General features: G+C 40.4%; 1 protein-coding gene across 1 annotated transcript in view; it reads left to right on the top strand.

Annotated features, from left to right (window-relative positions):
* The window catches only part of STK32A (serine/threonine kinase 32A), a 315,716-nt gene that overhangs the window by 118,535 nt on the left and 169,269 nt on the right, over window positions 1-27,912 (top strand). Inside the window, exon 5 of the mRNA XM_077472966.1 lies at window positions 19,491-19,664. Within this exon, the coding sequence (XP_077329092.1) occupies window positions 19,491-19,664 (174 nt within the window). The remainder of the gene's footprint in view (window positions 1-19,490; window positions 19,665-27,912) is intronic.

Below are 27,912 nucleotides of genomic sequence, written 5' to 3'. Positions count from 1 at the left end.
TGCCAGCCCTGCAAAAGCAAGAATGAGGCTGGACTGTGCCTCTACCAGTGGCCTGGTGAGTCAGAGGGAAAACTCTTCCATCCCACACAATGCTTTGTGCACCTCCATAGCCTCCTTCCCCACCAGCAATCACCCTATCATGGACACACTGCTCAAGGACATGCTAGTGTCCCTGCAGTAATCTTTACATGCTGACTTTACTAATCTCACCCAAGAATTCTCTACATAGAGTAAACTCAGTGGAAAATGCTGTTTCTGATATTACTACTACAGTTAATGATCTAGTTGATGCTAATGAAGATAGTATTGAGGAAAAGCAATAGCTGCGGATGAAAATAGCGTATTTGGAGGATTTGGACACAATAACTTAAAGTTAAGAGGAATCCCTGAAACAGTGCAACCCTTGGAACTAACACAATATGCCACCAATTTGTTTTGCGCCCTCCTTCATGACCTTCAACCTATTGACCTATCCATTGACCACATCCATCTTATCCCGAAGCCTCCGTTCCTTCTAGACACAGTCCCTAGGGACGTACTCATGAGAGTGCACTTTTACTCAACTAAAGACCAGATTATAAGGAAGTCCAGATCATTGCGGAAATTACCAGACCCCCTATGAATCCATACAAATTTTTGCAGACCTATCCAAGTTCACTATGGACCTTAGGCACCAACTCAACACCATAACCAAGGCCCTACAGAATCATAACATTGGATACAGATGGGACCACCCAACCAAACTGTCTGTTAACAAAAACTGAAGATCGGTCGCTATCACCTTACTCGAATGCGGCCTTGCCCTACTCAAAGAATGGTGAATAATCCCCAACCCCCAGCCTCCCCCAAGCTCCCTGAGGATCCAGGGCCCAGTTCCTCCCCTCTGGCACAAAGCAAGCCGCAACTTCCTACCCAAATTCTAAGGGTCTCTCACTGCTTATAAACACCCCTCCCCCTCTGCCACTGCAGTGCTAAACCTGCTTTAACTCTACCCCCCACATTGTGACATGCAGCTCTATTCACATAACCTCAGCTGCTCATTTTTTTCCTGTTTACTTGTTTTGCATTTGTTCACCTGCCTCCTCTCTTCCTAGTCTGTGCTCGATGAACGATCGAGCTTGCAAACCTTCAATGTTCCATCCTTCTGATCTCAATGATCGTATTAAGATAGCATCCATAAATAACAAAGGCCTCAACCATCCGGCCAAGAGAGCCTCTCTCTGGCAAACTGCCCTGAAACTAGGATGCAACATACTCTGTGCCCAAGAGACACATTTCAAAAACTCTGCAACCCCCTCCTTTCAACACAAACTTTTCCCCCACATTTTTATGGCCTGTAGCTCAGAAAAAAAACATGGAGTACTGATTGCTGTCAAAAATTCTGTAGACTTTCAACTCCTGGATCTTACTACTGACCCTGAAGGAAGATACCTGCTTTTGACATGTACGCTTGACTCTGCCTTGTTCACCCTGTATGCCCCAAACACCCAGCAAATCTCATTCCTAAACAAACTACCGAAGAAAGTCCGGAAGGTCCAGAAGGGCTCTCTAATCCTCTGAAGGAACTTTAACATAGCTCCTAACTACCACCTTGACACATCTAACGGAAGCTTAAGACACACTTCACCAGCTTTATACAAACAACCTTTACAAAGTGTGGTGATGTCACCATACAACAAAGAAGGAATTCTCATTCCACTCCATGGCACACAATTCATATTCATGGTTTGACTACTTTCTGACAGACAAATGGACTCTCCAACGAATATAAAATTCAACTATAGAACAAATAACATGGTCAGACCATGCTCTAGTTTGCTTAACATTTGACTCTACAATACCTCCCTCTTGCACCAAACTGTGGAAGGCTAATTCATTCCTCATGAAATACCTCCCCTATGCAACAGACCTCCAATCCCAGATAGACAAATACTTTACGAACAACTTTGGCTCTGTGGATAAAGCGGTAACTTTGTGGATGGCCCATAAGGCATTCATTAGGGGAGTCCTGATTAAAATGGGGTCTTATGCTAAAAAGAGGAGGATGCAGCAGATCGATGAGATCATAACACAAATAGAATCTACGGAATCCCTTATCTCCTTCTCACTCCCTTAATTTAAAACCCCCCGCCCTGAGACAAGAACTTAAATCTCTCCTACTCAAAACATTTGGAAAAAACACAACGTATACTAAAAGCCATATCTTAGCAAAGGAAGGCACACAAACATGGATTTGAGCTAGCTGCACACCCCGTGACTATATTATAAAAAAAGGAAGGAATGAATTCCCCATGGGGTTTTTTGACAGCAACAAAAGGACATTTACTCAAATGACAAGTGATCTTGATAATAAAATTAATTGATTGATTTTTATAAAAGTGATTGTCCTTTTGTTGCTGCCAAAAAACCCCATGGGAAATTCATTCCTTTCTTTTTTTCAAAAAGCCATATACTATTCTACCTGCAGCAAAGTATGCAAACACATGGCTCTACGCCTACGTGGTTTCCGATACCATACATTCTCCTCCCCACCTTTAAGGTCAAGATCCTTGACCCCCAAAAGATAACCAATGCGTTTAGCACTTATTACGAGTCTTTATACAACCTCAAAAACGACACCAAAACTATACAGCCATCTCCCTCTAATATCCAAGACTTTCTTTCCCAGATTACTCTCCCGTCCCTCTCCATTAACCAACTAGCTGAACTAAACTCCCCCTTCACTGTACAAGAAATATCCCAACGCATTAACTACCTCCCATCATAGAGACAGTAAAAGGTGGGTCACTAGGGAACAACAAGTAAGTTCTATTCCCTTAGATAGAGCTATGTGGTGCTATGTGGCTATATCTCCTACATTAAAAGCCCATCCTTTAATAGGACCTACTCTTCGAATGGGAGCTTAGGCCGTGTGGATCCCTAGACTTTCAACATCAAACTCTCCTCTATTTCCTATTCTGGGGAACCCAAGTTTCCAACCTGGCCTGGAGCCAGGCGTATTTGGGAATTTAAAAGAGAAGGGATGTTTTCAGGCCTCACATTTTTTGAGGTCTAACAAATGGCCATCTATAGAAATGTTAACACAATTAGGAGGACAATATGAAATACCCTTCTGGCAGGCGTTACAGGTTAAACATTTCTTGGAAACTTTGGGACCGACCGAAGGTTATGGTCAACCACTTACTAAGTTTGAAGGGTACTGTGTGGAGAAGGAGCCTCCCTCTCACACTATTTCTAAGATATATGCTTTATTAACATTGCCTTCGAGGGATTTTAATATATTGAGCTTAGATAAGTGGGAAAGGGACCTTGAACAAACCTTCACTCCTGCCCAATAGCAGAAGATAATCCATCTAACTTTTAAATCATCTAGATGCACTAAGATAGAGGAACTAAATTATAAAGTACTAATGCGTTGGTACTATACCCCATCACGAATGAATAATTTCTCTTCAGAGTCGTCGGACAGGTGTTGGAGGTGTTGTAAGGAGAGAAGCACCATTGCCCATATTTTTTGGTTTTGCCCAGTAATTAGACAGTTCTGGGGTGAAGTTCAGAGAATTTCTCAACTATTTACTAAATATCCGGTTATGGAAGACCCGGCCCTCTTCTTACTACAATGCACACATATCCCATTAGAGAGATATAAGAATTCAATGCTAAGTCATCTGGTGACTGCAGCTAAAAGCTGCATCACCACTTGTTGGAAGGAAACAGGGGCACCTCGAATTTCGCAATGATTAAATAAAGTAAGAAGAATCTGGATTATGGAGAAACTGATCCCTATGTCTCCGGAGGAAAGGGAATCTATACTGCAAATTTGGGCTCCCTGGGAACTATTTCTACAGTCCGATGAAGGGAAAATGAGGATTAGACTAGTTGGTTGTGTGACGCAAATCTAAAGCCGCGTACACACGGGCGGACTGTCTGGCCAACTTAGTCCGTCGAAACACATTTCAGCGGACAGTCCGCTCGTGTGTGGGCTTCAGCGGACTTTTTCAGCGTGCAGTCTGGCGGACTAAGTATTTCGGAATTTCCGTAATATTGTCCGTCAGACTTTGGTTTCAGCGGACAATCCGCTCGTGAGTAGGCTAGTTCGACGGACTAAGTATGGCGCATGCTCAGAAAGGATTTACACGGCGAAAGGTTGCATTGCTGTGTATTGGACTTCCTATTTCTAGTCCCGTCGTACGTGCTGTACACGTCATCGTGCAAACTTTCGACGGACTGTTTTGCATCCATGTGTGGTCAAGTCCGTTCATTCGAAAGTAGGACGGACTGTCCGTCGGATTGTCTGACGGACTAAGTTGGCCATACAGTCCGCCCGTGTGTACGCGGCTTTACTCTCTGGTGGGTGGGGGCGATGTACTCTTTGTTTTTATTTTTTTGTTTGTCTTCTTTTCTCTCTCTCTCTCCATAAGGGAGAGGAAGGGGGAAGGAAAGGAAGGGGGGCCCTGGAGTGGAGGGTTGCTATGGGGAATTGATATTATTATTTGTTTGTCTATAAAATCGGCAGAAATACATTATGTTTTTCTCGTTTTCAAATAGAATAAGCTGTGGTTAGAAGGTGTTTTTTTTTCTTTGTAAGCATTACTAATAACCTTTGTTATGTATTCCTGCTAAGAAGAAATAAAGAATTAAAAAAAAACTACCTCCCAAATAACAAATCACCGGGCCCTGAGGTCCTCCCCAGGGAATATAATAAACAATTCAGAGATACCCTAGCCCCCTGTCTTTGTGACCTCTTCAATGAAGCTGACTCCTCCTCTTTATTCCCCCAGGAAATGTTGAAGGCTCCCATTGTAGCCCTCCCCAAACCTGGAAAAGAACCAACAATGCTACAGAACTTTAGACCGATTTCTCTGCTTAATGCAGACCTAAAACTATACGCCAAAATTCTAGCAACCAGATTTAATGTCCATCATTCCTTCCCTCACAAACCAAGACCAGACAGGGTTCATCAAGGGACACCAATATTCTGACGCCATCAGGTGACTAATTAATATAACACATTTGGCCAAAACTTCTGGAACATCTTCTCTGTTCCTCTCCTTGGATGCAGAGAAGGCATTTGAAGGAGTTCATTGAGGATAGCTGCAGCTTTTTATCACAGCTTGGTTTCACAGATAGGATCCTATCAGCCATCATAGCCCTCTACTCGGTCCCCTCAGAAAACCTCTACGTAGCAGAAATGATATCTTCTCCATTCAAGATAACAAATGGTACATGACAAGACTGCCCTCTTTCCCCATTTATCTTCAATTTAGCCATGGAACCCCTGGCAAAACACATTAGAACTTACATCCAGATCATGGGATTTGACATGGGCAACAAGATACACAAAATTAGCCTCTTCGCCAATGACGGTATTATTACGTTGACAAATCTCCAATCTTTCCTAGCTTCAGACCAAACTCTCTTAAATAAATTAAGTGAAGAGCCCTATTGTATAGTAAACTCCTCAAAATCCCATATACTTAACCTAGGTATATATAGTGAAACAAAAAACCTTCTAGCCCTTCAATTCCATTTCCAGTGGTCAGAGTCAGGCATTACATACTTAGACATCATCTTGACAAAAAACCCAGGCAATCTATTTAAAGCTAACTTCATACCTTTTAAACAGAAGTACACTGACTCCCTTACACAAATCGCTAAGTACAAATTATCTTGGGTAGGCAAGCTAGCGGCATATAAAATCACTACTCTCCCTCAACTCCTATACATGTTCCGCTCTCTTCCCATCTTTATCCCCCGCTCCTACCTAAATTCTCTACAATACCTATTAGGCAAATTTATCTGGCAAGGCAAAAGACCCAAAGTCACCCGGTCTTGGCTAAATAAAGACAGATCAGTATGTGGGTCAGGTCTAGTAGACATCTCATACTACTATTACTCTACCATCCTCACCCAACTCAGAGAATGGTTTCTCCTGGAAGCCCAATCCCTTTGGTGCAAACTAGAATGCCAAGCCATCCCTAACAGGAACTTAAAACTTTGCCTATACAGCCTCCCTCTGAAATCTCCGCTCTCCAAACACCTCTCTCCTACAGTCATAGCGTCAGTCAAGACCTGGAGAAAAATCACCTCCATGCATTGGCACACTACATCTAGAACCCTTATGCAACTCCCCTTAGCTATTATCCTGCTTATGATCCCCAACTCAACTCTTACCTCCTGGCCTAAAGACAGGCTTACTCAACAACATCATGATATGCAATCATATTAAACCGTTCACGCAACTACAAACAGACCTAAATCTGCCCAATTCATCTCATCACCAGTACCTCCAAATAGCTCACTGTATTAACCAAAATCCCCACCTTCTAACCCCCATCCCCAATATAGCTTTAACATACTACTCTCCAGGAACTAAACCTATAAAAGGAATCTCATTATTCTACAGCTTGCTACAGCCAAAAACTATCCGTCCCATTTTGCCTATGGGAACAAGATTTAACATAAAGATACAATACCCACCAATAGGAACTAGCCCTACGCTCTGTATACACAGCCACTAACTGCAGTGCCCTCTGGGAGTTAACTCAAAACATAACCCAATGCAGATATTTAACAAAATTCAAAATTGCCAACTTTGACCACAACCCATCTCCAAAATGGTGGAGAAACTGTGGAGCCACTAGTTCACTTCTCCATATTATGTGGGAATGCCCAATACTAACAGGCTACTGTTTGGAAATTTAAACCTAACCATTGACAACACCCCATACAACTTCCACAAAACAGTAACCCACGTCTTACTAGCAGCCAGACACAACATTACAAAAAACTGGAAAAATCCTTATAAACCCCCGGTCTTAAATGTATTTAAACAGATAAAAGATCGATATATCTTTGAAACCACCTTAGCGACGGATAGCCGTGCTTACCTTAAACAAATTCAGACATGGAAACCCTGGTCAATTTGGTATACATCCATATTAAATGATGACCACTATATATCTATTGCAAAGCGCAGTCCAACTTCCTCCTCCCCCCCCCCCCCCCCTTCCTTTGTTAGGCTCTACTATGCAGCCTATGGACATGGTATGTTTCCCCTACTGTTACGAAGTTGTGTTCATATCCTAGACTTCTGCATATCTAACTAATGTATCCTATGAGCCTATCTTTTATGTTTTCCCAGTTGATTTTGTTTACTCTGTTATATTTCTATGTAACATTAAAATCAATAAAAACATTGAAATTAAATGTCCTACACCTTTTGCAAGGGCATTATTCAATTATGGCCAAAGTAGCACTGCTTGTTTTTATCTACAGACATCCTGTCATATCTGAAAAGGCAGATTTTTGTAACGGAGAACTATACCTTTAAGACTGGATATGTTTAAGGTCAAGTATTTAAGGAAGCAGTTGGATTTTAATTTTATTTGGCTACAGTTCTGATTTAAAGCTACAAAATAACCAGGCTATTGTAATGAATGACATTGTCCATATTTTGCTCAATACGCTCCCATGGCTTAGTCTTTTAGTTTTAGATTTGATCACAAATTTAACCACAAGAAGAAGCTAATCTAAAAAAAAAAGGGACCATTTAGGCATGGGCATTAAGTTAGTATTCTGACCTTTTTTTCAAATGATATTTTATTAAGTGGTATATTAAAGAATATTCAGAATTTTTGTGTTTACTTTTTTCTTTATATATACTAAGCTGCAAGCTTTGAAAACAATTAGCTCTCTGGTCTAAAAAGTAGATATTCTGAAAATGAAATTGCAAAAATGAGAAATTATACCAGCATACCAATGTGTTTGGAATTGAAATGTATAAATGTACAGTATGACTTCAGTTTCCAGGCTCTCGTTAAAAGCTGTGATATACGGTAATAGGATGACACTTGGCATCCCTATGAAGCTAAAGTGGAAAGTTTATTGTGAAATGTTCCTAAGCCCAGACAATAATTAAATTGTGGGACACCCTCCAAAGACTTCCATTAAGCCTTCCAAATTTAAATGGTATTTTGAAAAAATAGTAAAAAAAAACAGCTGGGTTTCATGGATTATGGTTTAATTTTTTTATATAGTTGCATTTTCTGTCAAGGGTTTTCAGAAGTAAAACTCTGTAACTAATTATAAGACCTTGACACCCACATCAACCTCAATGTCACAAAATTTTAGTCTATATATCTATCTATTGTAGTCGCAGCAACATTGCTTTCTCTACCTCTTAAACTAGACATCCTGAAGTGTGGGGTTTTTATGCACTGTTAATTTACACAGCAGTGTCAGTTTCAAACTGATTGTAACTTTCTTTATTGTGCGTCCAACGTGAGATACAATGCCCATAACAAAGAAACATGTTCAAAGCTGAAATATTTTCAGATCTAATGCCACAAATAAATCACTTTCAAAAGGGAAATGGACCTTGCATCCAGATCCCCAATATAACGCATAGCATAAAGGGTAACTCCACTTTCATGAGAAAAAAATAACAAATAAAAAAAATAATAATATAGCATATACAATTGTGACTCAAGTCATTTTGTCATATTGTAATTAGATGTTATTAAAAATTTCCTTTTCAATTTGCAGCGCTGGCATTTTCTGTAAAATACAATGCAAAATGGCTACCTGGAAGTGTTCTGTACACAGACTGTGTACATAAAGCCCCCTGAAAATGTTTGTGTGATTGGCTCACTGATTTTCACAGAAGTCTGCACTAAGATACAAGTCAGGTTTTTGGCATCCTCTGCAACAAAAATGCCATTAACTTGCAACAGATTATAAGAACGTATGTAAATATAAAGTGTAAGTTCACCTTTACATAAAAATCGGTAAGGTGAACTTACACAGGTCCCCCTCCTCACCCCCCCCCCCCGGTCCCTCTGACCTGGACCATGGAAATCTCTGGTTCTAAGGCAGGAGTCTGGGGCTTAGAAACCTTCTCTGCAGCCACCAGTCTTCTCCATAGCTGGAAGGATGGGCTATGTGGCTGCTGGCTGCTATGCGGGGGGGGGGGGGGGGCGAGGAGGGAGACCTGTGTAAGTTCAGCTCCAAGAGGTTGTAGCATCCATTCACTCCATATGATTATGCAGTTAGTATGTCAGAGCAGAAGCTGCAGCAATAGCAGTACGACTTTCAAGTCAAAAAGTGGGTAAAGCACAGTCCATAATGCAGTTATATTACGGTAGGTAGAAGCAAACTGCTCCCTCTACCTCCAAGCTATTACCACTGATAATTCACATGGCGATCTCCAGCGGAAATGTATCTAGCAGTATGTGACTGTAATAATACTATCCAATCAATTCTTAGAGCCTTCTGTTTTGAATTTCAAAAGCTGCCTTTCATTACATCTCCCTGGCGAGTTACAAAGCCACAATTGTACAGTAATAAGCAGACAGAACCACATGGAGCTGGTGGGAGTGGGGCTAAACTTGTTTTGCCCTCCCCCAGCATTGGCTTTGTTGGGACAGAGGCGAGGCTGATACCATACCAGATTTTTAGGCAGCTGTCAGCCAATCCATTTGACCACTAGTTGACTCCTCACCAAAAATAAGGACTTTACATACACAAATTCAAAAGAAAGGCACATGCATGTTTGCTAAGTGGTTAGAATCATTACAGTGGTCCATAGAGCACAACCTAGTTTTACACCTTCACTAAATAAGAGTAATTATTACAATGATTTAGGGAGCACTTTAGTTACCTATTAGCTAGCTAGTTACTCATTCCAACTTTACCAACCAAAACAAAGGACAGGGGAGCAGGAGGAAGGGGAAAAGCTTGCTGATACCAGCATCTCTGCCCAACTTAGCGTCATGAGCCCCTGAGAGACCCATGAGCCTGAGTTGGAGTGGAATGAACAAATTTCCCACAGGTAGTTTTTTCTTCTTTAAATAGTCCTTTCCAGCCAGTGTTGTCACTCCTTCAAGGTCCATTTGATGGCCAAAGATTCACAGTTTAAAGATTTTTTCAGAAAAGGAGAAAGAGTGCAACTGATTCGAAAGTGGGTTCGTTGAGAGAGAGAGAGAGAACTGCTTCAACACTGATATTCGCGGCATCAACTTTCATGATGAAGGGCAAAGATGTGTCAGGATGTCAGCACTGGAGTTTAAATGAAAGTAGATTTGAGTTCAGTGTTGGCTCATGGTTCTTTGTTTGGGGGGGGTGACAAACAACCCCCCTGCGACACCTTAAAGCCCCCGCTCGCTATCTGCTGGTTGGTCTTCTTACCCATCTAGGTGGCGGACATCAGGCAGTGAGGAGGATCGGGCAGCGGCGGCGATCGGGCAGAGGTGGACATCAAGGACATTGGCGGATATCAGGCTGCGGTGGGGATCAGGGCATCAGCGGACATTAGGCTGTGGCGGGTGTCGGGGCATCGGGTAGTGGGTCCTGTGTCTTCTCCTCCTCCCTCCTCCTCGCGTCTCCTCCACTCCTTCTAGGCATCCAATAGATTGCCTGTGCTTTCAGCCATTTGGGTGAGGGTATCAAACCTGCTTCCCGATTGGCTGGGAGGAGGATCAGTGTTGTAACAGCGAAAATTCATACACTGATGCAACACACCTGGGTGGGATCTGGACGCAATGCTTTGTGGCCCGAGCCCACCCTATTTTGTAGCCTATTAGAGCCTCTGGCTCCAGGGTAAGCTAGCCAGGGACAAATAGCTTATTCTGGTTTGGGCCTGGCATTGTGTTGTTTAGGGGAGCAGACCTGGGCCTCCCTAGACTTTGGGTTTCCTGACCTCCATAGTATAAGCAAAGTCCTTGTGCCCTTCTCCTAGCTTTTTTTTGCAGGGACAATCATGTAGCTTCTATCTGCATCGGTACAACTGCCTCTCATATGAAGAGTAGTTACAGCCTGTGATTACTCCAGTTTCTCCGATATACACTGCATCCTTTGCTAGTTAAGCTGGCTTACACAGTGCTTCTCTAACCTGTTCTTCAAGGTAAATCTGCATCCAAATTTATGTAAATTACATTCATAAATATATATTGAAATTTTACACGACGTGATAATGTGCTAGAATCCCATGGGATATCCTTATTATATGCATAGAAATAACAGCTCTTGCTGTGACAATATGCTGGAATATGATAAAACCAACAATCTGAAGGTGCCTAGGTATTGTCTTATGAATAAGTTAGAAATACTTGCAGCTCTCAGATCGGTCTGGCTCCATGCCACCATGAAATCCTCTGAGAGAGTTTCAGTTTCCTTGTGCCTCTTGATTTTCAATAAGAAGATGGAAGAACTGGCAGTGGTGTGAGAAAATTAAATGCTGCAGTGAATACAGGGAAAGATCAAGATTTACATCCTCATCATTCAATGTTATGGTGTGGCTTGGGTCTTTCTTGCTACTGAAGAGTATTTCTCAAAGGACTTTGATGCCTTCTTAACTCTGAGATTAATATGTACAAGCCCTTACACACTTGTTCATAATGATACCAATCAAAAGAACTTTCCAGGCAGGTAAAATGAAGTCTGCATACTTCATTTTAGATATGCTAAAAAACAATATGTTGTTGGAAAAAAGTGAATACATTAACCTATAAACAAAGGCATACATTAAACATTAAACTGGTATTTGGATTATGAAACTGTTACGTGGGTTGGGTAGCACCAACATATAAGCAAGATGGCAGATAATCATGATCTGAGTTTTCAAATTAGTTTTCCAAAGTGTATGTTTGTCCTATGGGCATGATCTATAGTTACCGACTATATCCCAAAGTCAAAAAGTGGGAATACATTTTCTCCTACAACCAAGTCAGTTTTTTCCATATAGAACAGTGGTAATTACCCAAAAGGGTAGAGCATTCTTAGGTAGCCTGAGACAAGGGAGTTGATTTGCTAAAACTGGAGAGTGTAGAATCTGGTGCAGCTCTGCATAGAAACCAAATCAGATAGAAATCAGCTTCCATTTTTTTTTTTTGCCAAAGCCTAAAGTGAAAGTAAACCCTGCTATATTTTTTAGCCAATGAAGCTGCCATATTGGCCTCTGTTTAATCCTCAACTGCCATGATGATGCACATGTGATCAGTTATGACACCAGACATTGGATGGTTAGACAGTTTGGTTTGTGCTGAAAATGTAACTGTTTTTTCCCATTGTTAAATCTATGGGTTTACTTCTGCTTTAATTGAATAAGCTGAAGTTAGAAGCTGTTAGTAAATCAACCCCAAGGTTTTCACCTCTCCATTTGGTCTCTAAAAGCCTCTTTCTATCATTGGCATCAGAGAATTAGTATAGGCATCCCTGAAATGTTTTTTTTTCAATATCCTTATTAGCAGGTGTAACTTTATCGTAGGAAGGTTTGACACTTAATCAGAAAAGGGAGGAGCAATTCTGTTCAAAATTCCACATTTATGAAAAGTAGAAAATATGGTACAGTCTATATCAAAGGTCTCAAACTGGTGGCCCTCCAGCTGTTGAAAAACTACAACTCCCATGAGGCTTTGCAAGGCGGACATTTACAAGCATGACTTCCTCAGGCAGAGGCATGATGGGACTGGTAGTTCTGCAATACCTGAAGGGCCACCAGTTTGAGACCCCTGGTCTATATAATATGATTTTTTAAAATATAAAACCAATAAAAGGTTGTTCCTTTATTATAATTTTGTGTAGTTGGCAGGCTAGCTATTTCATTCACATGGCCACAGAGGACCATATATCGTCCTGCAGCCGTGGATGCAGACATTTTGTTCAGTTATATTCACACAGCTTCACACAGCAGTGTGAACAGTCCTAAAAGAAAACAAAGCTTTTTGACTTGTCTTGCTTTGTCTTGCTTTGAGACTGTGCTGGGAAAGGCTTTCCAGCAGTCCCAGAGCACCTGGTGTCAACAAGCCCTGACATTGCATTCTTAGTCCCTAACTACATATTGTAAAGCTTACCAGTCCTTAGATGTGCTGGCTGTATTATCTTTTATTTTTCACACTAAAATCATTTTTATCCAATACAGAAATACCTGTTGATCTCGCCAGAAATAAATTTTTCTTTATTTTGTAAACAACTAATCCTATCAATCCATCATGTAAATCAGGGGTGCCCAACCAGTGTCCCGGGGGCCACATGTGGCACGCGGAGCACTCTGATGTGGCCCGCAACATCCTGCTCTGGGATGGAATAGAACACTGTTATTAAAACTCAGTTTATTACTAAAATCACTGTGTATATATGGGCATATCTGCTCTGCGGGGTTACCTGCACTGAGCCATAGACTTCTGTTATTACCTGCGAGCTTGGTGAGCTTTCCCAAAGTGCACCAAACCTGCAGAATATAATAGAAGTCTATTGCAAAGTGCAGGAAAGCCAAAAGGTACACTGCGTTGCATCCGCGGTGCGGGAAATCCGCAGTGCATCAGTGGGAAAGCAGCCTTGGGCCCCTTTCACACGGTCAGTCTGACCCAGTTGGATCCTCCATTCACCTCTAAGGAGTGGCAGTTGTAAACTGACTAGTGTCCTACCTTCAATTTGATAGTCTAAAAAAAAAAAAAAAGTTTAGTGGGCTATGTCTATGCAGAGCGGACACAGACCTGCCATCTGCCTGCTCATTGTGGCCCGCGACCGGTTACCAAGTCGCTTAAGTGGCCCTCGTGCTTCAAAAGGTTGGGTGCCTCTGATGTAAATGAACAAAAGAAGACTTGGCTAAAGTCTTGTCTGTGACAACTATAGCTCCTAACATAGATTCTTCTGAGAAATTAGTGTATGCACAAAGTGTCAGAATTGAGTAACGGAGTGAGTGTTCTTTACAGGATTACCAGGTAAGGGAGGGGAGAGAGGTGAACTTCCAGTGCTGTGACATCAGGAGAGGAAGTGGGAGCTGGATACCTGTTAAAACTAGGTACCTGCCCCCCCACAAAAAATTTACATGCCAAATGAGGCATATCAGCACATTTTTCTGCCACCATGTCTGAATTCTTTGGAAACCTTTGGGCACTTAAAGAACCATCAGTTTACTGAGGCCATAAATGCTACACTCATGGGGTTAAAACCTCCTAACCTTCTGGAGAATGATATTGAGGGTAGTGTTAAGGATGCTAAATTTGTAGTAGAGACTGCAGAGGATTTTCCTTCCCCGACATTTTATGAGCCACAAGATGCAACTTTGCACCAAATGTTCTCTGCTGTGGACTAGTTCTGCTGCTAGCGTAGCAGAACCTAATTCTCTACAGCCTAAACAAGCCCCTGTGGTCACTAAGAGGCAAGCTAAGTCAAAAAACTTTTCCCATACATTGTGCATTACATGAGCACTGGCCTAATCCTGAGAGCATTCAGTCATTCTAAGCTTTCTACTGAAATTTATTGTATTAAAGGAATTTTAAAAGAAATTGGACTGTTCTAGTTGCAGAATCTGAAATTTCCTTCTCCAATAAACACCTTCAAGTTCTAATTGAGGAAGCTTCCTTTTTTAAGGATTCTGTTGAAAGGCATTTTGGAGCCCTCCTAAAATTCCCATTTGCAGGTCCAGCTCAGCAGCTGGCTATTGCCGCCATATCTATTTGCTGGACTGTTGCTTTCTGGACAAGACAAATAAATAGAGGCCGGGAACCTGTCTTTGAGGTCCCTTAGCCAGTGGCAGCCCATGCATTAGGGGCGCACGGGGACCGTCCCCCATCCAGGCCCCCAGCCCCCTGGTCTACATACAAGGACATCAGACACATGGATTCCAATGGCGAGGGTGTTCATTTGAAGCATGTGATTAGAGCCAGAGGCTCTAATAGGCTTCAAAAAAGAGTGGGCTCCGGGCGCAGAGCACTTCGCCCAAAGCCCACCTAGTTGTGTGATGATAGCAAATGAATATTGGTTGTTTTCTGCTCGCCCCAAAAACAAAAAAAATCCCCAGTCGCCACTGTCCTTAGTCCCTGTTCACCCTGGTGTGACTTCTCATTTGATTTGACAGTATCAAATTGCATGACAAGTCGCACCCCATTGCAAGCAAAGGAACCATTCATAACGCCGCAATTGATGTTGCAGAAATTATGAAAAAGGTTCCTGCACTACTTTTTACCAATTTCATTGCGACTTGCATAGACTTCTGTTAAATGAAGCTGCAATGAAATCGGCACTGATGTGTGGCTTTGAAATCACGCTGAAGTAGCATGATTTCAATGCCACACCAGTGTGATCCAGAGCTTACCTCTATCAATATGGATGTTTTATGGCTAAAAGTTTGCTCTGCTGAACATATCTGTAAGAAGTGTCTGCTGTGTATGCTTTTTCATGGTATCCACCTATTTGGGAAATCCCTTGATAAAGTTATCAAGGAAGTTACTGGGGGAAAGGCATTCCTACGCCACAATAAGAAGCCTAGGGGGTTGATTTACTAAAGGCAAATCCACTTTGCACTACAAGTTCACTGCAATTGCACTTGAAAGTGCACTGAAAGTGCAGTCGCTGTAGATCTGAGGGGACGATCTGAAATGAGGGGAAGCTCTGCTGATTTAATCATCCAATTGTGTGCAAGTTAAAATTCAGTTTTTTATTTTCCTTGCATGTCCTCCTCAGATCTATAGCAACTGCACTTCCAAGTGCACTTGTAGTGCAACGTGGATTTGACTTTAGTAAATAACCCCAATAGACTCTTACTCTCATGGCTACTACAGTACTTCTACCAAGTGAAAGAGGTAGTTTCACTCTCCATAGACATCTATGGTAAACCAAGACTTGACACTTCCTTCCGTAGCCCTGGACTACTGAGTCCACCAAACCTGCCCTGTCAACAATGAAAGGATGACCCTACTCTGATTCTTATTTTCCAATCTGCCTCCATCAAATCAAAAGCAAGCATATGGGCAGCAAACAGCCTATGTGCCTTTAGTAAATAAACCCCATAGGGTAAAACAAAGCATCTTATGTCAGCCTTGGACTACTGAGTCCACCAAGCCTGATCTGTTAAGAATGAAAGGATGACCCCACTCCTCAGAGTGGGGGTAAAGTCTGTTTGCATTTGTGCCAGTATGGATGTGAGATGTCTCAGACTTCCTAGGTCAAATTTGTCATTTCAAATGGGTACAAAATCACATTTCTCTCCCCATTTCTCAATTCCTACCTAATCTTAAAAAGATTCCTTACAGTTATATGCCCTGTATTTACAGTCAGGCTTTCCGACGGAAAATGTGCGATCGGATCTTGTTGTCGGAAAATCCGATGGTCTGTGGGCTCCATCTGACTTTTTCCATCGGAATTTCCGACACACAAAGTTTGAGAGTTTAAATTCCGATCGTGTGTAGACAATGCCACATATGCTCAGAATAAATTCCAAGATGAAAGCTATTGGCTACTGGTCCGTTTATAGTCCCGTCGTACGTGTTCTATGTCACCGCGTTCAGAACGATCAAATTTTCTGACAACTTTGTGCGACCGTGTGTATGCTAGACAAGTTTGGGCCAAAATCCGTCGGAAAAAATCTGACGGATTTTGTCGTCGGAAAGTCCGACCGTGTGTACAGGGCATTAGTCTCATTACCTATAATGAAGTATGTCCAGCCTTGTTCAGACACCTGGACCCTGGAGAAATCTTTATTGCAGGGATGCCTGTCCACTTCCTTGTTTTGAACTTTCGACACTGAAAATGGTTATAGATTGAGTTCTGGGCAGAACAGCAGTAAAGATGGGACATACTTCATTATAGGTAATGAGACTAATGCCTTGTACACACGGTCGGACTTTCCGACGACAGATTTTTTCCGATGGATTTTGGCCCAAACTTGTCTAGCATACACATGGTCGCACAAAGTTGACGGAAAATCCGATCGTTCTGAACGCGGTGATGTAGAACATGTACGACGGGACTATAAATGGACCAGTAGCCAATAGCTTTCATCTCATTATTTATTCTGAGCATGTGTGGCACTTTGTCCTTAGGAATTGTCTACAAACGATCAGAATTTAAACGATCGGATTTTGTTGTCGGAAAATTTTAGATCATGCTCTCAAACTTTGTGTGTCGGAAATTCCGATGGAAAAAGTCCGATGGAGCCCACACACGATCGGATTTTCCGACAACAAGATCCGATCGCACATTTTCCGTCTGAGAGTCTGACCGTGTGTACAGGGCATATAACTGTAAGGAATCTTTTTAAGATTAGGGACCTGCCCCTCCTCTGTACTCCTCATTGAGAAATGTTCTTTCATTTATTACACTGCTTGCTCCACAATCTCTGAATGGGGGAGAGAATCCTGTGACTCCTCAGACTCTTCCCCCATTCACATATCATGGTACAAATAATGTGAGTAATGAAAGAACTTTTCTTAATAGAAGAGGAGGGGGTGGTTCATCTGTACTGGAGTTCTGCCTGAAGACCCAAAGCTAATAAGCATTGCAATGGGGCATCCCTGCAGTGAAGATTTTTCCTGGATCCAGCTGCCTGCACGGTGTGGGACATACTTAATTACAGTTAAGTGATGTGATAAAGCTGTAGCGATTTATTTTTATTTTTTTGCCTTAACTAAACTTTAGCTTTAATATTTTTTATTACACTGATATAAAAGCATGCTGTTTGTGGTGAATGTTTTCGTATTCAATCTGTTTATTGGATTTTATTTGGCACATACTGGTACATAAAAGTGTCATAAACACAGTATGGTCAGAGATGTACTACGGTAGTATTACATGATTGTTTTAAGATAACATGATATTAAAGCAGTATGCAATAGAAACAAATGTGCAATAACCAAGAAGAGTGGATTACCGGTAGGTGACTGGAATAAACTAATGAGTGTGACTGTCAAAATGGAAGAATGAAGAAAGCAGATAATGGCAATGACAACAATTCGTGGTGGGGAGGGGGGAAAGAGAGGGAGGAAAGTGAAGGAAAAAAAAGAGGAAAAAATGATATATAGAGTGGACCGATCTGTTTGCACTGTTAAAGGGTCAGAAGATCTGGATCAAATCCCGCAGGAAGGTAGCGGGACATCCATGGCTGCCGGCCTATCTGGAACTTCTGTACTTTATCAGTGAGTTTTGCTGGTATTTTTTCATGTAGGAAGACTTCTGGTGAATTTTTAATTAGTTATACATATTAACAACTCTATGCCATCAATATTTGCCATCATAATTATTGTTTTAATTATTTCCCTGCATTCATCAAACATTTATAACAAACCTTGATAGGCACATTGAAATTCCATTCCGCAAAAACAGTTCTGTAGGTAAAGTTAGTGGACTTGAACATTGTGCAGGGAAATCTTTATGAAGAGAAGGACAAGACTATCTTATTAGTATTGCTTTTAATGTGGGATGTTTATGAATATTAATGGAGATAACTATTGAAAAGATATAAAACATTCATTGTTTTTTGGGGCTATAGAGATTTAAAGGTAATAAAGATCATTATGGAAAAGAGTGTTATTGCTCCTTCTTGTAGAATAATCTTTGTTTTACTAGATATTACATGGATTTACAAGCTGATTCTGCCTGAATTATTTTCACATTTCAGTAATGTAGTGGTAGTACAAATTGCTGGGTAAAAGCACAGCAGACAACAGCAAGCAAACAACACATGTGGACAAAATTGACATTCTTTTTTCTTTGCTTGAAGTGGATGTAAACCCACTCTCATCCTTTCTAAACTATTGCAATATTGGTTATCTAGAAGGATATATATGCCTCCTCCATGTATACTTATCTGTCAAATGTCTCCCCTCTGGCTGCTATGAGACCCGGAAAAATTGCAGATTTTGTGGGTGGGTCTGTTTTCCAGGGCTCAATGGGTGGAGTCGTGATGTCAGTAGACTCCCCACCCACCTCTACACTCCCCTTATCAACATGCATTTTCGCCTGTGTATTTCTTACAATGAACTTCTGCTATGATCACTAATATCCAGTCAAAACCCAGAAAAGTCCACACATGACTTCAGCATGCCAAATCATGCTGAGGTGTGGAACAGCCAATCCTTGCAGAGCTGCTGAAGAAAGGAGTGGGGGTGTGAATTAAAAAATAATGCATGTCTTAGGCTAGTGCACGAGATGTGTAAATCATCTGTCACTCACAGCAAGGGGGAGGACTTGACAAGGTTTTTCTATGTCAATATTTATCTCACTGAACAATAAAAGAGGATTGCTCAGAGATGGATTAACTCTTTGTGGCAAGACTGGGCTAAAATAATAGGAAATCTTATACTCTACATTATGACATAAAAAAAAAATTCTGGTTTACATCCACTTTAACTTTCATAAATGTACCTCTGCTGTTTTAATAGGTTAGGATATAGCTCATGTGCATGTGTGATGGTGTTGCATTATGCTGGCACTTAGCTCCACTTACAGATGCAGAAAGTGTACTCTGCACTGCTAATTTTTTGCAGGCAGTGTAAATAAAACAAAATTGCTAGGGGAAACTGAAAAAATGTGCTTACATTGGTATGATCATTACTATCTTTTGTATTTATTAGAACATTAACATGGAAAAAATTATTACAATATAATAGTCTCCAATATACTGTATCTCATTAACAATACAAGCATTAATGTAAAGTTTAATACTGTCTTCCTTATTCAGATCGAATTCTTATATATTATGTTTATCCCAGGTATTCCTTTCAAGATGAGGAGGACATGTTTATGGTTGTAGATCTTCTCCTTGGTGGTGACCTTAGATACCATCTGCAGCAAAATATGCGTTTCTCTGAGGCATCTGTAAAGCTCTTCATCTGTGAACTGGCCTTGGCACTTGACTATTTGCAGAGCAAGAATATCATTCACCGGTGAGTCCATATCTCTAAAGTGTGAGCATTACTTCCCTCTGCTTAGCCTGTAATCAGGAATTAAATCCTATAGTATATTGCAGCCTAGGAAAACTTTTAGATTGGCCAGACTGATTTGTTTTAGTAAATATACACTATTTCAGTACATTGTCAAGGAGGGAAAAGTAAAAAGAAAGCTAGTATGCCTGTAGCATCATTGCCACGGTGCTGGAAAACCCTAACACAGGGATGTCCCACTTTTGAACTTACTGGGCCACATTGGAAGAAGAGGAATAATCTTGGGCCACACATAAAATACACTAACAATAAGGTAGCTGATGAGCAGAAAAAAGTTGGGCAGATCACAAGTTAAAGATAATTGATCTAAATAATGTGCCTAGCTGAATAAAAAAATGTAAATTTTTTTGTAATATTTTAAAGAGTGCAACATAAAAGTAGTGTAATATTGGACACTGTTTTTGATATACTAATGCATGAATATCTGGTTTAAAAGATGGTGTAGCAATTCTCAATGAATTCTCAAGGTGCTCATCAGATATTTTGGTTGTAATTTTGCCCTTCGTGTGCTTCATCCTTGAGAATAGGTGCTCACAAATGTAGGTGCTGCCAAAAACTGATGTCATAAATAAGGCATGATTGTGAAGAGTGGGATATTTTTTTTCTCGGAATATAAAACTTATAAATGTCCAGTAAAAAGACACTGCCATATGTGTTAGAGCATTTTTACAAAAAAAATAAAATAAAATAAAATCAACATTTTTAAGTAAGTTTAAGATTTTGTGTTGGGCCCCATTCATAGTCGTCTTGGGCGACTGGTTGGGCACCCCTCCCCTAACACTCTGCCATCAGTATTTCATTCTTAAAGTTTATTTTTCACTTTAGAAAATGGAACAAAACCTTTTGTGCATAATGTTATCCGTATCAACAGGAAAACTTAAATTCCTTGATGTCTGTTAGTTTGTTTTTTTGGAATAGTATGTGTGGCCAGAATAAACAGTCAGTCTTCCCAAAAATCATAATTTAGTGCTAGATGGATGCTAGGGAGATGAATTATAAACTATCACTCCAGTAGAAAGATTCTGCCAGAGTTCCAGACTCTACACTTTTCCTTTGTCATGGAATCTTACTCCACTCACTAATACTGGAGTAGACTCAGTGTGATAACTTACTAAAAATGAGGCTGTTAACTTTACAAGATTTTGTTGCTGGAGTCTACAAAAACATAAGACCTTGTGGTTTTCAACATCACTGGTATCTACAAAAAACAAAAACATATATTTTACAATGTTCAATGAGAATGGTATGTACGCATTATATGTATTACTACATCATAAGTAGTTATTTTCTCTGCTGACAGAATCATATACTGGATAATATAAAAGCTAATGATTTAATGTACAGGGAATTATTATGTGTATTTTATAATTGTTTTCCTTTACCCAGTCCTCTGGCAGGACATACTTTCCTGTTCAGCTGATGGAAGCGATGCAAGGAAATCCTGTGAAAGTTCTAAATCACTCTATTTGGAGCTTAACAAAAATTAGGGACTTTCCTCCTACCCTCACATTGACAGTGCTGGGCTAATCACCTAGCCTCAGCACTGTCACACTTTACTTCTTTTGCATATGAGTGGGAAAAATCTTATCCATTCCCGTTGAGGCACTAGGAGGGATTTATGAAAACTGGGCACACAGAATCTGGTGTATAGTAACCAATCAGCTTCTAAGGTCAGTTTGTTTAACTAAGCTTTGACAATAAAACTTAGAAGCTAATTGGTTTCTATGCACAGCTGCACCAGATTCTGACCAGAGTCTTAGTAAATCTCCTCCACTATCTCTCATTGGGACACCGCATGGATCTGGCAGGAGTGTGCACAGGAAATTATATGGCTTCTGGGGGGTGGAGGTGCTAGGAGGTGAAATGGATATTTTGATGATAGGCAACTCCTATCCTCATATTGATTAGTGGTTCCAAATTAATAATAACTACTGCAGTAGGGAACAGACACAAAAGATACGCTCAGCATCTTTCGAAATAACCGTTCTTCTTTATTATGACGCATTTGAAGGTTTTTATACACATGATTACGTAGGTATCACATTAATATTACAATTGTACATTTATGGTAACAAGGGGCGTTACATAGGCAGACTAATTCTAATCAGGACTTGAAAGAATGCAAAACATGTAATGAAAACATTGTTAGTGCCATGTGCACAGTGAGGGCATCGTGCAATAAAATAGAATACAATTATATACAGAAACTACTAATTTCCATTACAGTCTCCTATCTTTTGATCAATATTTTGATCACTAACCATACCTGCTATCACCTTTAACCTGGAACCTCCACACGCTTAGGTGGAGGTAGTCCTGGCCAAAGAGGCAAAAACTCCATTGTGGAGAAAATAATAGCTGAGCAGCTTTTTTTTCATTACAAACGACTTTTCACTGTGAAAAACAAATGATTAATAGGACATATTTACACTGTACTGGCTGTACACTCCTGTGGCCAGAATGGCCTTCTAGCTTAATTGTTGGTATGCTGACTTATCAGCATATGTAAACACAGACAATTCTACATAAAATGGAAGAGGTACAAAAGACAAATATGACTTCAACATGGCTAAACTACTTTTCAAATATATATATATCCCTTACAATTAAAGTAATTGAATCAAAAATTACCCTAGACTGTTATCGCAAGAGGGAAACAAATCAAACACAGAGATTTCTTTAATTTAGACATTTTTACAGTGTCTGGTGTGGATCCAGGTGACTTTTCTTTCAAGTTTTGCAAAACTGTACATGAAATAGATGCTGCATTGAGTCTCCAAACATTTCCTTATATATAAATGTCTCTTAACAATCCACAAGTCACCTGGCTTTAGTTTTAGATCCTTCCAAACTTTTAGGATCTGGAATTGGGGAGAAAACACATAAATAAGTTTGTCAAAAACCTTAGAAAATCAGCAACATTCTCTGTGAGATCCGAATGGAGGACTTCAGCTGCTGAGACAAAATATAAGCAAGTGAGTAACACACTCCCAAACCAAATCCCATAGGGAGAGAGTCTAACATCCCCTTACGGGCTTGATAAAATATAAGAAAACATTCAGGCAAAAGTTTTCTAGTTTCTTACTCTACTTTGTCCGCTATATTGTAGACAGCAGGGGGTGTAAAAAATAAAACCTCAAAACTTCTAATAGGGACTCTCCTATAAAAATGATTTCCTCTGTTACTATCTGTAGATTCTGCACTCTGTACTTACAAACTACTTCTGATAAAACTTTTTTACTGTGGCCTTTGCAGTAGCATTTGCCACTGGACATCCAGAAAACATGTCCATACACACAAAATGCATACTCGTAAGATTCTGACTTGGGCATCTGGATATATCTTTTTGTTATCTCTGGAAGGGATGTTCATCTTTTGGTAACACCTTTGGTAACAAGAAGTGGTATGTTATAAAAACAACTGTGGTAACCCTGGCTCTATCCCACGTTCATTTACTAAGGCAGCCATAACTACTTGTCACTGATGACACGGTCCACGCGTCAAGCTGTAGGGAAAAGAGTGTCTAGCAGACATAAATGATCACTTTTCCAAAGTCTTGTTTCGTAAGAAGTTGCCCTCTGTGGACCACTTGTGCTTCTCGTTCTGGGGTCCTTAAAGTTGAATTATTAATCCCAGCTATACTGGGCCAGAACTAGGGTGGAATCTGTGAGTTGCACAGACCCAGCAAGTGTCCGGGGCTGTAAATGCAGCATCCTTAGAGTCGCCTGGTCTGCTTCCATATGTGAATTTTACTGTTAGTATGGCTACCTCAGCAAGCACCTGGAAGGCTGAAAACAGCTGATCAAATTAACTTGGCATGCTTGATTGGTTTACCCGCCGAAGTAAAAACAAACTTCTGGCCCTTCAAATGGAACCAAAAGCTCTCTATATCTTGACTATCTATATAAATATATACTCTTTTATAGCTCACATGCTTTGCTAAAACATGGAGCTCTGCTTCTGGAGCTGGGGGAAAGGATACAATGACTCTGAATACAGAGTATCCTTCTGGGTGATAAACTTCATCCTCTGTATAAAACCAGGAATAACACTACAAAAAAGTAAATACTCGGGTCTTCAGGGAGTGTGTCCTGCACTGGGCTCACAGCACCTGATTCCTACATCATCAATTTAACACATGTGCTTTCCTTTGTCTCCAGCCTCCTCCAACAGAGGCAATAAGGTAGCTGGATTCAAATGCACACATTTTTCTTTGTTAGATTTGTACATAAACAAAACAAATTCATATTTTGAACCTTTCATTAGAAAAACATTTAGTTAGCTATATATTTGCTGTGCAGAATGTCGGACCATTAAAAATTAAATATTCGACCAAAATAATATCTGTAACTTTGTCTAATAGCAACTTTGCATAAAGCTACAGCTTTGATATATCAGAGTGAACCCTTCATTACTGGGTCCAGCTTGCATAAATATAACAATGGCTTGTTTTCTATCATGCTGTTTGTGTAAGAACTCCAGTTTCATGTTTCAAAAAGATAACTTTTTCCCGGCAATATTATAATAAATGATAAGAATACCCTGCAGTCATGCAGAGATGTCCATAAATCCAAAATATTCTTCTACTTATACCCACTGCACTTACAAGGAAAAGGGGCACACCATTTCACAATCCACACATTCTGCTTTGGATTTCAAAAATAAAAATACATAAAAACAAAGTGCTCCGCCACATCAAAAACTATAAAACAACTGGGTGCAGGCAGCATCTATCCTACCAGGGTGTGTGGACTTGATGTGATGGGTCTGTTATATTTAAATGTTATTATTACTCTCACATCATGGACCGCACATTAAGCTATTATCAGACTTTAAAGCGGAGGTCCACCCTAAAGTGGACCTTCCGCTCATTGGAACCCTCCCCCCCTCCGGCGCCACAGTTGGCACCTTTCAGGGGGGAGGGGGTGCAGGTACCTGTACAGTACAGGTATCTGCACCCACTTCCGGCATAGATTCTACAGAAGGTACGCCCCTTTCCGCAGAATCTACACCCCTTTCCGAAGGTCCCCCACTGCCTGCTGGGAAACACATGCATCCCAGAGACAGCGGGGACCATCCTTATTGCGCAGCGCGACTCGCGCATGCGCAGTAGGGAGCCGGGAAATGAAGCCGAAATGCTCCACTTCCTGATTCCCATACCCAAGATGGCGGCAGCAGCACCCGAGAGACGATCGAGAGATCGGCTTCGGTTGCCGACATCGCGGGCACGCTGGGCGGGTAAGTGTCATTACAGCAGCTGCAGTATTTGTAGCTGCTGGCTTTAAAAAAAAAAAAAAAACGGCGGACTCCCGCTTTAAGATTTCATTTCTGTAGAAAAACTTCCTTATGTATCCCATTCATCTTGGCTTTGTTAAACATTATTGCAGCTGTATTCAAATTAACAACCTCATCTTAATCTTTTTTCCTTTCCACTCAATAAATGTAAAATTACAAAATTGTTATCTTAATCTAAACTAATTCCATTTTTACCAATTTCCCCATTAACCTGGATTTCATTTCCAACCAAAGGTTGTCTAAACCAGTTTCAATATATCTATATTTATTAATAAAATTGTTAAAATCTTAGTGGAAATGAATACTCATATGATAATTTCAATATCACACACTAATATATATGCACAGATAAATGTCCTTAAAGGGGCACATATTACTTAATTTTACTTAATTTTCCTTTTTTAAATGCACTGTTTCCACTATCAAAGGATATTCAATTTGTGTAAGACACGGTTAACTGTAACCTTCATTTCACCATGTTTGGAAAACAGATTCAAAAATAATTGTGATCACATTGTTTATCATTAGATTCGTTAACCCGGCACATTTTGTTATAAATGTTTTGTCTAAAAAACTGAAATTGGCATGATGTCCTTCCAGCTTATCACCAACCTCTCATCCCAGCTACATTTTTTCAGGAGAGCACAAAGGAGGGGGGCACATTTGTGTACATTACACATACAAGTGATAGAACTAAAGGTTCCAGCATTCACAAACATACACAAATATATCTCTAAAATTGCTTACATTATTCCCATTTGTACACAACACATGCATATCATTCTGTCACTTTATTTTAATGCTTTTTTAATACTTCCTTGCTTAAACTTCTGCTTTCTTTATTTTGTTCTGATATCCTTTGCATCCAATGTATTGTAATACCATACTTCACTTACTCTACCTTCTATGATCAGACGGGCAGCCATAGTGCTCATCCCATCTTCCCTCTCTGACAACATGTAAAGCATTCTGTTTTAACTCTCATTTCTCTGTTTCTTGACTTTACTAGTTGTAGTGCCTGACCGCAAATTCATCCCACAACTTAACTTTAAAAAGTCCCTTTCTGTCTCATGTTAATGTCACTCTTGATCCACCCTGCTCACATAGATAGCTGTTTCTCTAGCTCTATACTCTGCATGATTCTTTGTCCCTGTGGACTTTGGTGGTAACCCAGTTACCCTTTGTGGATCCCTGTCCACTTTAACCATTAAACTAGGGGCTCAGTATAGGCGAAACCGCACCTTCGGTTCATATATAACGCTCCTCTTGCGCTGGGCATTTTTGAGGGTCTCTTACCCGTCATTTCCTTACTTAATTTAATGCCCATAATGACTGGCCTGTCTTCTCTGCTTGTGCCTATACACTCTTGCCTCTAAACTACTTTATCTAGCAGATGTACTACATATACCTGTGAACAGCACTATTGTTCCCTTTCTCTATAACACTCCGATGGACAGTAGACAGTGACAACATAACATATAACCACCAATCAATACAGTTCGATTAAGGGGAGTAAAATAGGTACCCTTTGTCCTGAAAATGCCTTACCGATCAAGGAAGTCTGATAACTCAAATGTAAGCAAAAGGCTTACCTCAGCCTGCTGATTATCAGAAACTTCCGGATCGTCTCAAGCTCCTCGTTTCGGATACTCAGGGTCACCTGATAACCCCTGCTGGCCAAGCTCGCCACCTGAAATGGATATTTTGATGATAGGCAACTCCTATCCTCATATTGATTAGTGGTTCCAAATTAATAATAACTTCTGCAGTAGGGAACAGACACAAAAGATACACTCAGCATCTTTCCAAATAACCGTTCTCCTTTATTATGACGCATTTGAAGGTTTTTATACACATGATTACGTAGGTATCACATGAATATTACAATTGTACGTTTATGGTAACAAGGGGAGTTACATAGGCAGGCTAATTCTAATCAGGACTTGAAAGAATGAAAAACATGTACTGAAAACATTGTTAGTGCCGTGTGCACAGTGAGGGCATCGTGCAATACATATAAAATAGAATACAATTATATACAGAACCTACAAATTTCCATTACAGAGGTAAAGAGAGGTGGGGATGGGAGGGGACGGGAGGGTAATTACAAGTACGTATAAGTATACCATTTTTTAAGGAATCACATGGATGGATGCTTAGCTCAGTTACAAACACCTCCCATTTAATAGTGTTTGGGCGTAATTGTAGGGACACATTAAATTAAAGTATAACTAAAGGCAAAACTTTTTTTTTTTCATTTGGATAGAATGGAGAAGAATTAGAACACATGTCAGGTTTTTATTGCTGTCTGTGCCCCCGTTTAGGAGATTCACCCTCTCTATTTGTCCTATTTACCATTATAATTGAAAGTGAAAGTAAAAGAAAATCACACATTTTGGGTTGTCCTCAGAAAAGTAATAGAGGGGAAATCTTCCGATGGGGACATTGGTTCTGGTGACCTGGGGGTCCTCAAGGAAATCTCTTATTTTTCAGGGATTTCCTCTCACTCCCTGTTTGTCTATGGACAGGAAGTGAAGGAAAATCTCTGCAATAGGACACAGATGGCGAAAAAAAATCTGACAGGGGTTATACCCTCCCTTGCTCTATCCAAAAAAAAGTTTTGCCTATAGTTTAACTTTAAGTCAGCTATGAAAGGCTACAGATACACAAAGAAGTTGATTTACTAAAGGCAAATAAACTGTGAGGCTCTGATGACTTCCATTGTCCAATCATTAACAAGCAAAAATGCTGTTTTGTTTAATTTTCCTTGCATATGATTGCGTATTTTTTGAAGCTTCCTCTCATTTACTATGCTCTTACTGAGTGCATGGTTTATTTCCCTTTAGACTGGGTTCATACTATGTTCGCATTCAGCTCACAGCAGGGGTCCGGTGCG

The sequence above is a fragment of the Lithobates pipiens genome, unplaced genomic scaffold, assembly GCF_037356315.1.
Source record: "Lithobates pipiens isolate NorthernLeopardFrog02 unplaced genomic scaffold, aLitPip1_a1.2 Scaffold_8, whole genome shotgun sequence".
Lineage (NCBI taxonomy): Eukaryota > Metazoa > Chordata > Amphibia > Anura > Ranidae > Lithobates > Lithobates pipiens.
This window is presented reverse-complemented; position numbering and strand designations above follow the sequence as displayed.